Raw genomic sequence first — 17,364 nt, 5'->3', positions numbered from 1 at the left:
TCGCACAAAAATACAAAAAAAACTATAGTAAAAATTTGAACACATCTATAATTCTGTATTTACAATACTATTAAAAATATGAATAAGATTGTGGAAGTTTCTTTTTTCTAAAATACTCATTTTTGAATTTAATCCCTATTTAATTGTGAGGTTTAAATTGTAAATTGAAGTATTACATAATCTTACATTTTTTTATAAATGACAAAAAAAAAGATTCACCAAAAAATAAAACACTACAAAATGAAGAATCTAACCAAGTAGTAGGGGTGAAAATGGATTGGATAATGATCCGATTATGTTATTTATTTATTTATAAATATATTATTTATATTCCATTTTTTGTAAATTTATTATATTATTTATTTTTATAAAAAAAATGTATATATGGGATGAAAATAGTTGAAAAGATACTTGTATTTTTTTCTTTATTTAAATTGTTATGTTTTAATTTTCCTTTAATATGTTATTTTTTAAATTAAATTAGAATGGATGAGATCCAAATATCTAATCCATAACAAGCAACCATTGTTGTCAAGGAGTCTTGGAATGGACAAACACGTTAGGAGTTGGGACTGTTGGGCTCTTCACTCTTTAGTTCTGGAAAGATAAAAAAAAAAAAATAGAGGCTAAATAAATACTAGTATGTTGGATACTTACTTGGAGTTGGAGTCTTCAATTGTTGCATGTTGCCTCTTGGAGTGTTGGAGCCAAACTAACCAGGTGTGTTCACATTGGACTGTTTAAAATTAATTATTTTAATTGTAATATAAACCGACTAAACCGATAAAATTACCCTTCATGTTTGAGTCAATTTTGCTTCAGGATTGGTCAATTTTGGTTTACTCAATAAGTAAACCGACTAGGTTAGATCGGTTAAAGAAAATGACTCGAACCGACCCGTGGGCACCCTTACTTGTGGATGGCCAATTGGGTAGACTCAAAATCTACAACTTGTAATTTCCTATATTCACATACCAATCAAGTTTGAACTCTCTTACCAAAAAATCCAAAAAAACACTACAAGAAAAAACGGCTAAGCCGGCATTTTTAAACCGGCGTTTATACAAAATGCCGGGGTAGACCCATGTATACTGGCGATTTTAGCATAAGCGCCAAGGTTGGATCAAACCACCGATCAATAGAAAACAGGGCGGCGGTTCAATCAATTAAGCCGGCGGTTTTAAAACATTGAACCGATCGGTCATGAAATTTTCTTGGACCGGCTTAATAACAAAATTTCCCTCCAAAAAACATTGGTGTGTTCGTGCGCCACTCTCTGCTGCTTCGTTTTTTAGAGAGGAACGTCTCCTCTTCTCCACTTTGTCTCCCACCCAAAAACGGAAAGCTATACCAATTGAGAGAGATTCACTCAATCTCACCTTATATTAAATCACCATTGAGAGCAATTGAACAAAGAAGTCGAGAAGTCAAGGAGGCATTCCAACTCGTTCCAAGAAGCTGATCAGAAGTGATTTGAAGAGTCGATAAAGGCAAGTTCGATCATCGACTATGCTATTCCCATATTTCCCATTAAATTCTAAAACCCTAATCATCCCTTTTTTCCTCTTAGGGCAAGAACCATCTGCTACTCTACTTTCCTGGTACGCAGGCGAACAAGGAAGAAAGGGCAGATTCAGAAGCTTGATAGGAGAAGGTTTCCGTTTTACTGGTTGGTTAAAAATTTTGATTTTGAGTCTCTCCGGTTCTTGCACACTTATATATGATGGCATGCCCTTCTTATTCTCTGTTGTTTTAAGGGGGCTCAGGGTGTTGACTTTCATTGAGATCATTGTATTAATGCTGAGTTTTGGGTAGTTGTCTTGAGGCTGGGAATTCTCCTTTTCTTTCCATTGCATGGTGCTGGTCGATGGGACTGTTTGGCTTTCTTTTGTTGGCTATTCTGTCTATTGTAATGCAGATGCTTGGGATTTTCTGTTTTTTTTTTTTTTTTTTTTTGGTGGAACCACTGGTTTTTTTCCGTAGATAATTTCTATACATTTTCTTCTTTTTGGCTTTCTTTTGTTGACTGAATGCACATTGCCTGTAAACAAGGTAATAATTATGAGGAACATCCCCCCCCCCCCCAAACCACCACCAAATACAACTCTGCCCTCCTTACTCTAGCTAGAAAATCACCATTGCATTAGCTGATCTTTTAATCCATTTGAAAAAGATCTCCAAACTTGAACTAGATCCTTGGCTTCTCTAGCATGATGATGATATGCCCACGGGCCGTCAGTGTTGTCTCTGAACCATCCAATTAAACAAAGGAGATTAAGGCCCTTAAGTGAGGATTTTCTGTTTTTTTTTTATAATTTTTTTGGAGGAACCACTGGTTTTTTTCCGTAGATAATTTCTATACATTTTCTTCTTTTTGGCTTTCTTTTGTTGACTGAATGCACATTGCCTGTAAACAAGGTAATAATTATGAAAACATCCCCCCCCAAACCACCACCAAATACAACTCTGCCATCCTTACTCTAGCTAGAAAATCACCATTGCATTAGCTGATCTTTTAATTCATTTGAAAAAGATCTCCAAACTGGAACTAGATCCTTGGGTTCTCTAGCATGATGATGATATGCCCACGGGCCGTCAGTGTTGTCAAGTGAGGATTTCTTTTCTGAAGTCAGCTCTAACTGAATACCCCAATCCCAGTATGATATCTCCTGCATTCCCATAATCCCCCCCTCCCCTTTCCTAAGAATTCCAGGTTCCCCAAAGAGCATCCATCTCCTTGTGGAGAGAAATAATCCAATCCTGAACCATCATCTATGCTGGAGGGAGGAGACACAGTAGATCATCTTTGAACAATATCATCGAGAGTGTAACCTCTGAACTTCTCTCATCTCTGTACCCCAATATGCAATTCTGGTACAGATAATACAGATTGGGATTTACTCTGGTGGTGTCTAGTTTGAGAAGAACCTGCTAAGAAATTTATTGAGTTTTGTGGTGGAACTCCATTGATAGTGGACTCTATTGGGTAGTTTTGTTTCAGATTTTGTACCATCAGCCCATATAATCTGCAAGGACCTAGAATGCATATTCTCTTGGGTAAGAGCCAGAAAGCACAATGAGTAATCCTTCCCAGCTCAAAATAGTATGCTGAAATCATTGTCTCAGAATCATCAATTAGGACAACGATAATATTAGTAAAACCTTCACATGTTGCATTCAGTACAGAGAGTGGTACAGTTGTGAGTTGGTAGCCCTTTCTTCAAGATTTTCTCAAGATTGAGCCCCTGTCTGGTTTTACTATCCTGATGGCATATTTAATCTTGAGCATCCTACGTTTTACTGATAATTGGACCTACAGCATCTATACTATATAAAGCAGATACTTGCCTTGGGTTCCATGTCCATCATAAAAGTTAAATTTAAATAACATATTATCATATATAGTTAATACTTGAAAACATGCATAGCATGTGCTCTTACACTAATGTTAAATAACTTTGTCAGCAAGAGGTATTGCATCAAATTCATCTCTTCTAGACTTCCTCATGAATGGCTCGTAGACTGTAGGTTAAAATCAATGGGCAACCTCTGAGAAATAGGCTCTTCTTCTGGTGCCCATCATTTTATGATTCAGCTTGTTTTAAACATAAATGATGCAAAATACTTAGTTTTGCCTGCCCTATGATTCAGGGAAAGGTATCTGAGGTGATTATTGGTTCTTGTTCACATCTTCCTGTAACAAAATTGAGCATACATGTGCTTCTATCTCATCCTTTTCCAATTTTGTTTTCGCTCTTTTTTTTTTGGATGGATGGATAGGTTTATTTTTGCTCTTAGTAAGGAAAACAAGTAAAACTTTTAAGGAGAATACACTACAGGGTTCTCCTGAAGGGTATACCCAGAATAGTAGTCATCTGTTGCATTATCTTCCTTGGGAGCCCAACAGAGAGCAGAGTGAACAAAGCAGAGAATACAAGGAATAGCAGTCTCCATTGCATTATTTTTGTTGGAGCATGTAGGTGTTTGCAAAATATCCGAAGTATTATGCAAGCGAGAGGCATATTGAAGCCATCAAGTAACAGTTGTTGATGTTAACAATCAATACTGGTAGAGGATTCCAAATTATGATGCAATTCTGGGATGCACTGAAGCTATGAATGATGGCAACATTCACAATCCAAATGTTTCATATGATGTTTGTTTCGTGGAACAAGGACTAGAGAAGTTGCTTTTAGTTAGAAAAAAGAATTGGTTTGAAATAGTGAGTGAATGACACACTTATTGGTGCCAAATATATCTACAATAACACCTGAAGAATTCTGAGATTTCATTTTGGTTTTCAAGAAACTTGAAAACCTAGGTGTGTCTATTGATTTCAACCAAGGTCTATTTTCATCATTTCTAATATGTCTGAAAAACATGGAATTCTGTGATTTTTCTTTTGATCTCAAATGAGATCTAAATGGTGTCACATGATTAAATGTTGGCTGATTTTAGAAACAGATAAAAAGCATCGAACACGCTAACAAGAGGCCTCAAAAGATGAGACATTCAAACCGTTTATTTCAGTATTATACTTAAAATAACTGAGTCATATAGAGCATGCAACATAGAAAAAAAATATGCTGTTAGAAGTTAATTAGACATGTGAAATTATTTACAAGGGGTTTGAGGGAGTTAGAGGTATCCTTGGCTTAAAATTTGTTCAATTATTTAGGTGGGATCTTTCTTGATCTGTAAAAATCTGATGGTATGATTTAGATCCCCACCCCTTCAGTCTCCTTCTCTTGTTCCTATTTATTTGCTGTGTGGATTCTCCCTCCCTCCTCTCTCTCTCTCTCTCTCTACCCCCCTTAAGACTTTCTCAGTGAAAAATATTTGGTATAGAGTAGTGTTACCTAAGGTGAGGGCCTTCTATTGAGAGGCTTTTCATTTGAAAATTAATACTTATTTGCACCTTCAGAGTAAAAGACTGAGTTGGTGTTTATCTCCTCATATCTGTATCCTTAGTAATGCAAGCGGGGAAGCTACCTATCACTTGCTGATATCATGTTCTTTTTGTTTTTGGAATTTGGGAATGGTTTTTTGCTCTTTATGGGTGCAGGTTGACTTCTCCATTGGATGTGGAAAGGCAAGGTCCAAAAATGCTATTACCAAAAGCATCATAGCAAGGGTAGTTTAATGGGTCAAACAATTAGGCACTTTGACTCTTTCTCCATTGAGGACATAATAAGTGGGTGCAGTCTACGCCCATTAGGTATTGGTGGAACCTTTAGGGGTTGTACTCATACTGACCATATATTCAGTACTGATAGGGAAGGGAAGCTCAATAAAAGAACTATCAGCAGCATTGCAAGGACTAAGGAACATAATTATAGAAATATAGGAGATTCAAGCAACTAAATGACTCAAAATTAGGAGCTGAACCCATGGCTGTATAAGAATATCATGAACGAGATTAAAATGCTGAAAAGGAAAACAGTTATAAGTGTAAAATGGGTACAAATGTCAGCCAAAGGGATGGCTGATACTCTTACCAAACCAAGGGGTAAACCGAGGGCAATTATTTGGGGGTCAGGTGGAAAAGGGTTGTAACACTGGACCATACATCATCTCTATGTCTGTTGGTGGTCACACTGGACCATACATTTCTCATTCTATAGCCATTGGCTCCTTCCATGCCATGAAGAGTGGGATTCTCACCTCAGCAGCAGCTGGAAACTTTGGACCTTCTGCTGGTACTGTAAGTAATTATGCTCCATGGATTCTCACTGTAGCCGCATGAACTACTGATTGAGAGTTCAGGAACAAAGTTGTTCTGGGGAATGGCAAGTCTGTATATGTAAGTCGTTCCATCCATCTCCCTTTCTTCATTATCGATCACATGTAACCTGTAACCATTCATCAGCTAGCTTTGATTAATTTCATTTGTTTTCTCTACAATGTGTAGGGAGTTGTAATTGACACAGTACTGTCTCCAAACAAAAGTTTCTATCCTCTTATAAAGGGGGCCTGATGCTGTTCTTAATACATCTCAATACGCGGCTTATGCAAGGCAACTGACTCTTACCCCATGCATTAATTAATTATATTACTCCTTTCTTTTGCTAATTACAAAAAACGTTCAGTACCTCTGATTTCATGAACAAATCTTTTTTGGTTTCTTCATTCCAACCTAACAACTTCAATGGCATTCACAACAATGCTGCAATATGCCTTGACTACAGTAACTGTTACGAAGATTCATTGGACCCCAAGAAGGTGAAAGGAAAGATTGTATACTGCGACAACTTTTATGATGCACCCGATTACAATGTGAAGAAAATGGGAGGGGTTGGAACCATACTAGAATCGAATTTCGGACCTTTTGATTATGCCTCCGTTTTGATCTCACCATCGACCACGGTAAACCATACTCAAGGGCAAATAATAATGGACTACATAAATTCCACAAGGTAATTCATGAAAGCAAGCTCTATATATACATTGATACTGTACTGCTGTTTTCCCTTTGTTGCTCTTTTCAAGTATGTTTATCAATGCAACACTCGATTGACAGAGGAACAACTGTGCTGACTTGAGCCATTTCAATCTGTATTTTTTTTTTTTGGTTGCAATTTATCTAGTTCCCCCAAAGCCGTGATATTCAAAACCCAGGCCATGAAGGTTGCTGCTCCATCTGTGACTATATACGTTTTTATCTAGAGGACCTAATCCTGTATCAAACAAAGTTCTAAAGGTAAAAGAAATGGGCGTCAGATCTCTTTTATTGCACCACATATATCTCTTGATCATCATTTACCATCATCAAGAAATTTATTTCTAGCTTGTGCCATTAACCTTGACACCGTTCTCTTGCTAGATATTGTATGTGGCAATTAAATGGGTCACTTCACTTATTATTTAATTGAATGATATCGAATTCCTTCTGATCTGATATTTTCTCAATTCATGATGAACATTCAAAACAGCTTGATATTGCGGCTCCGGGTGCCAACATCTTGGCTGCGTACACAGGAATCGTGTCAATTTCCGGCTGGCCAGATGGTGATCGGTTTTCCAAATTCATAGTGATGTCTGCTACATCCATGCATGGATAAAACTAAGCTCACTTTCTCTCTCGCTGATCATCTCTTCAAATGTATTCTTCAATTCACCCGAATGGATAAGTGGGGTGGCTGCCTATGTCAAATCAATGCACCCAACTTGGTTGCCGGCAGCCATCAAATTTGCCATCATGACAACTGGTAAAAAACTCTTACGCCTTCTTTCTTTATTTAACTTCCTAAAGAAAATGGATAAAACTAAGCTCACTTTCTCTCTTGCTGATCATCTTCAAATGCATTACATTGAGTTCTTATGCAAAGAAGGTTACAGCGGTACAACCCTAAGTATGATAATTGACTCAAATCCTATCGGCTGCTCCTCACTTCCATGCAGCTAACTGTGAGTGCAGCTATTGAGCCGGTAACTGGCGTGTTCAGGACAGTCACTAATGTGGGGTTAGCAGGGTCCATATACAATGCCCACCATAAATGCAGCACCTGGTGTAGAGATTACTGTCGAGCCCTTGAGTCTGTCATTTTCTAGCATCGGTGAGAAGCAGAGCTTCACTGTATCGGTCAAGGCAAAACCCAAGAATGATCAGAGCTTCACTGTATCGGTCAAGGAAAAACCCAAGAAGCATATCTTCACTGTATCGGTCAACATTTCCCTAGTTTGTGATCCCATGTTGGTTGGAGATAGTTTGAATTCTTTTCAAGTTTCGGATACTTATTTAAAGAAATATGCAAAACCAATTATGATTATTCTTTTTTAGTGATTGGTTGAATAGTGTTTATTTCAGGTTTGCAGCAGCATTACATGATCTAGAGATTGATTGTTGGGTGATGAAAAGCTTTTTTTATTAAAGAATCAATATGCACCATGCATTTGTTTTATTAATTTTATGCTTTAGGTTTCAGCATGTGTCAATTGAAATTCTTGTTTATAAAAAGAAAAAAATTTAAAAACCTAAGCCGGCGGTCAAACAAACCGCCACCTTTGGTAAAGCATTACACTTAAACCGGCGGTTTATATAATGTCTATGCCGGCCGTCCAAACCGCCACTTTTGTCAAAATAAAACATTAATGGTGACAGTTTAATTAGATGAAAATTTGGTCTAAGCCGGCAGTTAAAACTATCGGATTTGATTACAAAATTTAACTAAGGTGGCATTTTGTGGTAGTGACAAATTAATCTAAGCCAGCGGTCAAGGGCGATGGCTCAATAACTAAACCGGCAGTTTGTGCGACTGTCAGCTTAATAACTAAGTCGACGATTCCCTAAAAACGCCACCCAATGTATGGTTGGACTGGATCCCTAGGACGGCGGTCTTTGTATTCTAGACCGGCGTCCATGACCTAGGGCGACACAAGTAAAGAAGGCGGCCATTGAACCGCCGGCTCAAATTTATGTCAGCGGTTTAAAAGGCTAAGTCGGCATTTTAGCAAGCACCAACTTAGCCTGTTTTTTTTTTTTTTTTTTTTTTTTTTGTAGTGAAACGAATAGACCCTAGATATGTTATTCTTTGTAAAATTACTAAATTTGGGCCCTAAGTTATAAAGCATTAACAAAATATTTATATTGGGTAATCGACATAATTAAGCTGTGAATAGAATAAGATCAATGCTTTTTAGTAAATAAGAGGACGTTCAGTAGCGTGTTCATCTCATAGATGGACCATTTCAATCCACGCCACGGGATGAAATCACTGTTCGATTTGCTGTGGACAGGACCGGACTGACCGGTCCACACTATCTCGTGGACCACCCTTGTCCACACCCCAATTTAGCGTCAACGGCATTTTATCGTAGATGGGGTTGGTCCACGGTTTGTCTTTGATATCATGCTTCATGCACACTCTCCTAACCCTACGTATTTTTACTGTTGAAGGTCTCCATCACCAAAGATATCTGTTGTACTCCACCAAAGGTCGTCTTCACCATCGAAGACCTCTGTTGTGCTCCGCCGAAGGTATCCATAGCCAAAGACCTCTGTTGTGCTCCACTAAAGCTCTCCTTCGTCCAAGTTCTTCACTGCTGGTATGTGAAAGTCGAATAGAGATTTGTTAGAAATACCTTTCCTTCCACAGTCTTGCAATGCAGAACCAGCAATGGTTTCCTAATGCATATAGATCTGGAGTCTAGTTTGCATGATGTTCCCCCATAGTCCTCTCTATCTGATTGATCTAGAGAATCATGATGTTTTGTTTTCTCATATATGTGGATGTGCTTGTTAGGATGTGCACTCATTTGCAAAAGTTGTTTGGTGTGGGCATTCTTTGAACCTTGGAGCCAATCCACTATAAGATTTCTACTTTCTGAACATTTGCATAATCTTATATTTCTTTATATCAGTTTCATACTTTACAAGGATGTATAGAGGATAACAAGAAACCAACCGCATAAACCTCTATGGAGAATCTACTGATTTTTTGCAAGAGAAGATGGGGAAGCCATCCAAAAGAATCTGGAATAGCATAGGTGGATGATCGCATGAAGTCCTCTCTAACATCAGGGTGGAGGGAAAATTTAGTTTTCATGCAAAGCTAATTCATTCATAATGATTTAGCTTTGCATAGGCTTGTTTCTTTAGTCTTTTACTTCTAATCTATGTTTTGTCCTTAATTATTGAAAAAAAAAAAAATACAGAGTGCCTATCTAAGTTCATTCTTACTGATGGGTATTCTATTTGTCGTATAGAATCCCTATGCAAAGCACAAACCTGACCCCAAGATTGAACATTTGCATAATCCTATTTAATCCGACCACTAAATTTTATCTGATCTGACCACTTGTTAAATTGTTGGTGCCTAATCTTATCTGATCTGACCACTTGTTCAACAAAAGATGCAGCAAAGAGTCTAAACCAAGAACAATTTTGTTGCCATCAAACTCCCAAAGGTCCCTAGAAAGAAAGTTTTAAGTCCCCAATCCCAATCAATATGGTCATGCAAGAGATATGCAGGCTGTGATAGTGAAAAGAGTTCACTGAAATGCTATCTAATGGGTTACTTGATTTTTAATCACATTAAGTAAATTAAGAGAAATTTAAGCAGAACAGAATCATAACCCTCCCACATTCACATAAAAGCTCCACCTTTATTGTTTGGTTTTATTGAAAAGTTAACCCCTATTTCTTTGTTTGGTTTTAAATTTTTATATTTTTCTATTTCATCCCATCCAAATCTTGGGAGCCTAAAAAGGAGTGGTGGGTTTTGTAAATAAAGTAAATACACAGATATGAGCAAGTATCAGGCTGGTTATAGCATAAGCCATTGATACTACTCATACTAGCTTCTACATCCTGGACCAGGAGCGGCTCAAACTTGCTTCAATTGTTCCATGTGGTTCATCTGTGGGTAGTATATAAACATCACCATCAAACTGCAATAAAAACAAAAATCATCAATACCAATAGTAATCTAAAGAAAATCCAACATAGAGGAATTTTTCTTCTCCCCTTCCTAAATTTCCCCAAATCTAGATTTCTTAGATTGGAATAGCTACACCCTTCAATATTTCCTAAGCAAGGTTTTCTAATTTATATACCCAAAATTCCACGTGGTTAGGTATATTTTATGACACTTATCTTCATAAATTAATACCCATTTATGTTATTGTATTTCCAGCTAGATTCTTTATTCATATTTTTGTCCTTACTATTGTGTTGTCTGTGCATTTTGCCCAATGGAATAAATACATAATGATCCAGGATTGACAGTTTAAACTGAAGTATTATTGTGTTGTCTGTGCATTAAACTAAAGTATTGGAAACAATAAAGTTATCCAATTTGAAGCATCTCGGAAAAATAATGATGATAAATTGGTAAATTCCCATCAGATCTTCCAAGATTTTTATTTTCTCTACCTACTTGTGTCCATCATGAAATCAATGTGGTGCCATTTACATTGAGAATGGATCCCCGGGACCATTGATTAGGGTATCGTTATGCTTATCTTGCAATAATTTATTATTTAGTTTGTTTAAATATTATTTTTAATCTTTTTATTAATAAAATATTAATTTTTATTTTTTAAATTAATTTATTACAATTTTTATTGAAATTAATATTCAATGATCAAAGTCTTTTTTTCAATTTTATATGTATCATATAAATTATAAAAATTAGACATTTATGATCGATTGTATAGATTACTTCATAAATTGTATATGAGATACATGGAATCAAAAGGTGTAGAGCTCACACCACAGTGGGTGTAGACTGACCTCGTCCACACCTTCCACAAGGTGTGGTATGGACCGATCCACACCACCCAATTTATTGCCCACACTATAGAACACCCCCTAAGTTGCCAATTAGATTAGGTTTCTTTTCTTTTATAATAAAATTAAATTTCTTTAATTACACTAAATTTGTCTTTTTTTTTAATTTCTTTTGACAGCATGCCATGGCATCAAATCTTTATGATACAGGTAATAAGAAAGAGGGAGTAACTAGCATAGGTAAAGACACTGCATGTTTAACAAATAACAATACACACTCTGCAACATTATTACAGATATGATGAATGAAGGAGATGGGGTGATGCTCAGACTCGCATAATAAACTCTTATCCTCGGCAGTGATATGACAAGGGACCTCAAGGGTTGGGTCCAACAAGATATTCATTATCTTCAGTGCGTTGACGATGGTGGAGGACTCCAACATCTAGATTCTAGACTGAATGGACATCAATGCCAGGAGTATAGTTGGTTAAGTATGACCCGAGACGGATTAAAGTCTACACCCTGCATTGCTATTTTGTATCGTGCCTTCCATGCATATATGCCACATGAGGAAGGCACATTTAGCAAACAACTTGCCATTATCTATTAACCACCAATGCTGAGGCCAAGTTTGGGAATGCTTATTTGAAAAACAAGTGTTTATAAGTGCTTAAAAATAAGTTTTTATTCTAATAAGCGTTAATGAGTTTTTTTGGTGAAAAAACACTTATATTTTACACATGGATAGTATAGTTATTTTCAAGATGACATGATGGGCCAAAACAAGCCAAAAAGGAAATAAACAGTTAAAAATAAGTCCAAATTTTGGACTTCTTGAATAAGTGCTTATTCTTGAGGACAAGCACTTAATTATTTGGGCTTATTTCCCAAATGCAAATAATTGCTTATTGGTGTGGTCATGGCCCAAAAATGTGATTATTTGAATAAAGTGCTTACTTTTAAGCACTCTGAATCTTAGGCTATGTTTAACAAATAAGTGGATTGAGAAATAAGTACTTATTTCAAAGTAATTATTTTGAAGTACTTATTTGAATCAGTACTGATTGATGTTTGGCGATCCCTTTCTCAAACCACTTATACTTATTTTAAGTACTTATTGGGGTTAGGCTGTTTGATGAGCCACTTGACTAATAAGTACTTATTTTTGTGGAAATGACTTTTTTAGCCCCTACTTCTTCACAAATGCATTTAGATGTTGTTTTTCAAACATTATATTAAATTATTTCTATAGAAATTACTACCTTATCCCTCGAGACACACATGGGCCCACATGTAATGCACGTGGACTCACATGGCACATATGTGGCACTTTTACGATTTTTTTAACCTTGATTTCAACACTAAGAGGCAACAGTTAGGTAGTACATCAGAAAAAACTGGATCCTTGAGATTAAACCCTTCTAGGACCATGCTAAATTAAATTTGGTTGACTTCCTAATCAGTTTGGAAGGAGTACAAATACAAATATATAGAGTGTAAAACCTTGTAGTTTGTAAGTATTTATATTGTACATATTTGTATTTGTACTCTTTCCTAACTGAGACTTTGGAAGGAATACAAATACAAATATGTAAAATACAAATACATACAAAGTAATACAAAATACAAAGTTTTGCACTCTGTCGTATTTATATTTGTACTATTTCCAAACTGAACCTTTGATGCAAATGCATGAAAATGCAAATAGGCTGTGTATTTCTGGAATACTTTTTGGCTTCAGATTTGGTTATGTCATATAAATATTTGTTTTCAGGAAATAAAATTGTAAGTAGAATGATTAGTTTCCACCTTATATGATGATGCACTGCAAATGAATGCAGATTAGATAAAAAGTACAAATTTTATATCATATAGGAGTGTATGTCTTGAAAGCAAATATGTGTGTATGTGGGGTTTTGAAATACTCAAAATGTATGTTTGGAAATTTAATGAATAAATTTAATGGATAATTAAGGGTAGTTTTACTTTTTAAGTTTTCTGTTGGTTATATGCTTACAGGGTATATTTATAAGTTGTTTAGTGAAAGCATCGGGTATATATTAAATAGCTAGTTTGCCCTAAAAATATTAAAGATTGTCCTGCTTCCAATTTCCATTAATGAATTTGTAATTTGATATTGCCGTTCAAATCCCGCCTTCATCCCCTATCCCATTCTACAAGTTTGCCATGAAAAAGAATAAAAAGAATATGCACCCCGTTCAAAGTCTCAAAACATACATGGGCCCTTCTTCTAGAAGAAGATATGACCCTATATAATTATATATGATCGGTAAAGACAAATGCACCATTTCGTTAACACTTCAGACTGTATTTAGTTTATTAATATAAATAGAAACTAAGAAATAAAATTCTGAATCTACAGTTCAAATTAATGCATACAGAATACAAGGTTTTGCACTTGTATTTGTACTCTTTCCAAACTCATGAACCTCAAATAATTTGGCTCAATTTTATGTTTCTCTTTGTTTTTTCCTATCAATCAAACATAGCCAACACTCGGTATGCAAAATTTGCTTTATCAAGAGATTCAAAGGGGTAAGATACATGATTAGAGTTTTCCCGGTTTCAAGACTTGAACCAGAAATGGTGTAGGAAGGATACTAACGACTGAAAATAGCTTTTCTTTCTGATGTCTTGAATCTTGATGAGTTCGAAAACCATACGTATCTTACAAACCCCAACCCACCTAGCTTCCTTCTGTTGTGATACTTTGGAACCTTTCATCTCTTTCAATAACAAATTAATGTGCTTAATTAGGTGATGTCAGTGCTGTAAATTAAAATGAAAATCGCCATTGATAAACCTCTTCTGGTTCCCTCATAACTGCAGGTAACTACGTCCATGATAGACATGTGAGTCCCACTTTGAGATCACAGTGTTTCAAATGTTCTGTACCTTAATTACGTCTATGATATTGGGGTCAGCAAGAGAAGGTTCCTCTTGGGAGTACTTGGACTTGAAAAGTCAGTCCTCCATTTGACTCATCATTGCTTGGAAGCTGCCCCCAGGCCGCAGTCAGACTTTTCCCCCCCGCGGACGGTTCAGGAGACTAAATAGTCGACTTCTTCGTTTGCAGGATTGTCTTCTAGGCCATCCTCTGCTCTTTGTTCATCCACACTACCCCTTCTTTTAATGCCTTGAAATGGCCGCTGTTCTTGTGTTTCTACTCCTCTCTGCATTTTTCTCGGTGGCATCAGCTCAACTAAAATCATCTGATATAATCCTTGGTTCCTCTCTTTCCCCGGCCACCAACTCATCATGGCTCTCCCCTTCGGGCATTTTCGCTTTTGGGTTTTACCCACTGGGCGAGGGCTTTGCTGTTGGAATCTGGTTTGCAAGAATTCCAGAGAAGACAGTCGTTTGGAGAGCCAACAGAGATGATCCCCCGGTGCCAAGAAATGCTACGTTGCTCTTGACCAGTGACGGTAGGCTCACCTTGCAAAAAACACAAGGCCAAATCAAGACCATCGCTGAAGCTTCCCAATCCGCTTCTTCGGCTTCCATGCTTGATTCTGGCAACTTCGTTCTCTATAGTTCTAATCGGAGCGTCATATGGCAGAGTTTTGACTCCCCAACCGACACCCTTTTGCCCGGTCAACGCTTTCCGGCAGACAAGCAGCTGTTCTCTAGCAACTCAAAAGTTGATCCCTCGACGGGAAGATTTCGACTCAAGATGCAGAACGACGGAAACCTGGTTCAGTACCCAATACAAACTCCAGACACAGGCGCATACGCCTATTGGGCTTCAGGTACTTTTGGTCAAGGAAACAATGTTAGCTTAAATTTTAATAGTGATGGCCGTCTCTACTTGCTCAATACCACCGGCTTCAATATAAAGAATGTTACCGTTGGTGGATTCCCTACAACCAGGACGACCGTCTATCGCATGACAGTCGACTTCGATGGGATCTTTAGGTTGTACTCGAACAGGTTGGATCGGAACAGCAGTTGGTCGATCGTTTGGAATTCAACGAGCAACCCTTGCGACCCCAAGGGTAACTGCGGCCCAAATGCGTTTTGCATTCTCATGGATCAAAGAGCTGCCTGCAATTGTCTTCCTGGTTTCGATTATGTGGACAAGGAGCAACAGAGTTTGGGCTGCAAGAGGATTTCTAGCGCAGAGAATTGCGGAGACCAGAACAAACACATCAAATTCGACATGGTTCCGCTGGACCGTACCACATGGGAAAACGATCCATATTTGACTTTGTCGTCTATAACCAACCAAGAAGATTGCAGAGTTGCCTGTTTGGAGGACTGCAACTGCGAGGCTGCAGTATTTGGAGACCAAGGATGCAGCAAACAAAAGCTTCCGTTGAGATATGGGAGAAGAAATCTAGATGAGTCTGCTATTGTTTTTGTCAAGGTGGGCACCGAAGGAACAACCTCAATCACAAATGGGACCTCCGCTGTAGCACTCAAAGAAAACAAGAACGAGACAAGGAAGGTCATTCTGATAATCAGTGTCGTATTTTTCACCTGTGCGATTGTTGTTCTAGTGCTATCTGCTGTTCTTATTCACAGGCATCGCGTCTGGGCGTATAAAAAGATCTCAACTCAAGGGACTACTCCATTAGGAGTACCCGAGGAGATTGCCCTACGATCATTTACTTACAGCGAGCTTGAGAAAGTAACATGGAGTTTTAAGGAAAAAATAGGAAGGGGATCCTTCGGCACAGTTTTTAAAGGAAGCTTACCAAGTGGACAGTGCCAAAGGATTGTGGCAGTCAAGAGACTAGAGAAAGTGGTGGATGGAGAGCAAGAGTTCCAAACTGAGATGAAGGCGATTGGAAGAACTCATCACAGAAACCTGGTTCGACTGCTGGGTTACTGCAACGATGGCCCTAATAGGCTCCTGGTATACGAGTACATGAGCAATGGATCACTTGCAGACTTCCTGTTTATTAGATCCGAAGGTCGACCAAGCTGGGACCAGAGAGTGGGAATTGCAGTGAACATAGCTAGAGGCATTCTGTATTTACACGAAGAATGCGAGACCCAGATCATCCACTGTGATATAAAGCCTCAAAACATACTTATGGATGAATATCAGTGTCCAAAGATTGCCGACTTTGGATTGGCAAAACTGTTGAAGCCGGATCAAAGTGGAACCTTCACGTCGATCAGAGGGACAAGAGGGTACGTGGCACCAGAGTGGCACCGAAAGTTGCCCATTACAGTGAAGGCAGATGTGTACAGCTTTGGAATTGTGTTGCTGGAGATAGTATGTTGTCGTCGGAGTGTGGATAACGATAATTCAGGGGAGGAAGCTATACTTGTAGATTGGGCCTACGACTGTTTCAAGGGCGGTGAGCTGCATAAGCTGATGCGCAATGAAGAAGAGGTAGTGGACAAGAGAAAATTTGAAAGAATGATTAGGGTGGGGCTGTGGTGCATCCAGGACGAACCATCGCTTCGTCCCTCCATGAAGAAGGTAGTATTGATGCTGGAAGGCACTGTTGACATACCAATTCCTCCTTGTCCATCGTCCTTTCTGAGTGCTGCCATCTAGCCCATTTCAAAGTTTGGTGAATTAATCAAGCCTTGACCCAAATGAAATCAAGGTTTTAGGCTTCTGATTCTTTTAACAACCAACCGTTGAATTGATAAATTGATCGATTGATCAGACTAGTGATGAGCCACTAGCTCATTAATGCAGTCTTCTCTCCTAATTGCATGGTTAATTTGCTTTTCTCCAAATTGCGTTGTGATTTATAAATATATTTATGTGCTTCGAATTTTGAAGCAATAGTGGACAAATTTTTATGAACTACATTTTTGTTGTATTCCTTGGGGTCATTCGACGTGACTCTTTCAAACACACCATGCCCATGTCACTCACCTAAATTCTAATTAAGCTGCTATTGTTGACTCACTGTTGGGGTTTCCAGGAGGTCCCCACACGCATTTTAATCAGTAATGCTGCTACAACGAGGGGGAAACAGGATTCAGTCAGACCAAAGTCCATTCGAACAGCCATCATAGCCTTGCATTTGGAATATCTCCTATTGAAATAAAATATAAAAGTACCGGAAAGATATTCCCAAGGGCTGTTCGAACAGTGTTCCAACGGACTTTGCTGGAACATAGAGGGGGGAGACGAGAGACCA

At 37.9% G+C, this 17,364-nt stretch overlaps 1 protein-coding gene and 1 long non-coding RNA gene across 6 annotated transcripts; both read left to right on the top strand.

The window, feature by feature from the left end:
- Positions 1–1,268: 1,268 nt before the first annotated feature.
- Positions 1,269–7,799, top strand: LOC104599865 (uncharacterized). Of its 5 annotated transcripts, XR_016075917.1 has the most exons (8): positions 1,269–1,490; positions 1,571–1,669; positions 5,066–5,803; positions 5,912–6,016; positions 6,189–6,416; positions 6,588–6,700; positions 6,933–7,208; positions 7,402–7,799. It is a non-coding gene; the product is annotated as an uncharacterized LOC104599865 (long non-coding RNA). The 5 variants fall into 5 exon arrangements; XR_016075916.1 differs by having other exon boundaries at positions 1,571–5,803; XR_016075919.1 differs by having other exon boundaries at positions 1,571–5,803; positions 7,332–7,799.
- Positions 7,800–13,991: 6,192 nt separating this feature from the next.
- LOC104599866 (G-type lectin S-receptor-like serine/threonine-protein kinase LECRK3) lies at positions 13,992–16,989 on the top strand. Its single transcript, XM_010262605.2, has one exon. It carries the CDS (start codon positions 14,397–14,399, stop codon positions 16,764–16,766), a length of 2,370 nt encoding a protein of 789 aa, XP_010260907.1. The 5' UTR covers positions 13,992–14,396; the 3' UTR covers positions 16,767–16,989.
- Positions 16,990–17,364: the final 375 nt, after the last annotated feature.

The sequence above is a fragment of the Nelumbo nucifera genome, chromosome 5 (genome assembly GCF_055504915.1).
Source record: "Nelumbo nucifera cultivar China Antique chromosome 5, China Antique-T2T, whole genome shotgun sequence".
In the NCBI taxonomy this organism is placed as follows: Eukaryota; Viridiplantae; Streptophyta; class Magnoliopsida; order Proteales; family Nelumbonaceae; genus Nelumbo; species Nelumbo nucifera.
The sequence above is the reverse complement of the archived record's forward strand: the minus strand, read 5'-3'. Positions and strand labels throughout refer to the sequence as shown.

Bases quoted from the DNA above. Each gene is read 5' to 3' on its own strand.
- LOC104599866 (XM_010262605.2), top strand. From the start codon at position 14,397: ATGGCCGCTGTTCTTGTGTTTCTACTCCTCTCTGCATTTTTCTCGGTG.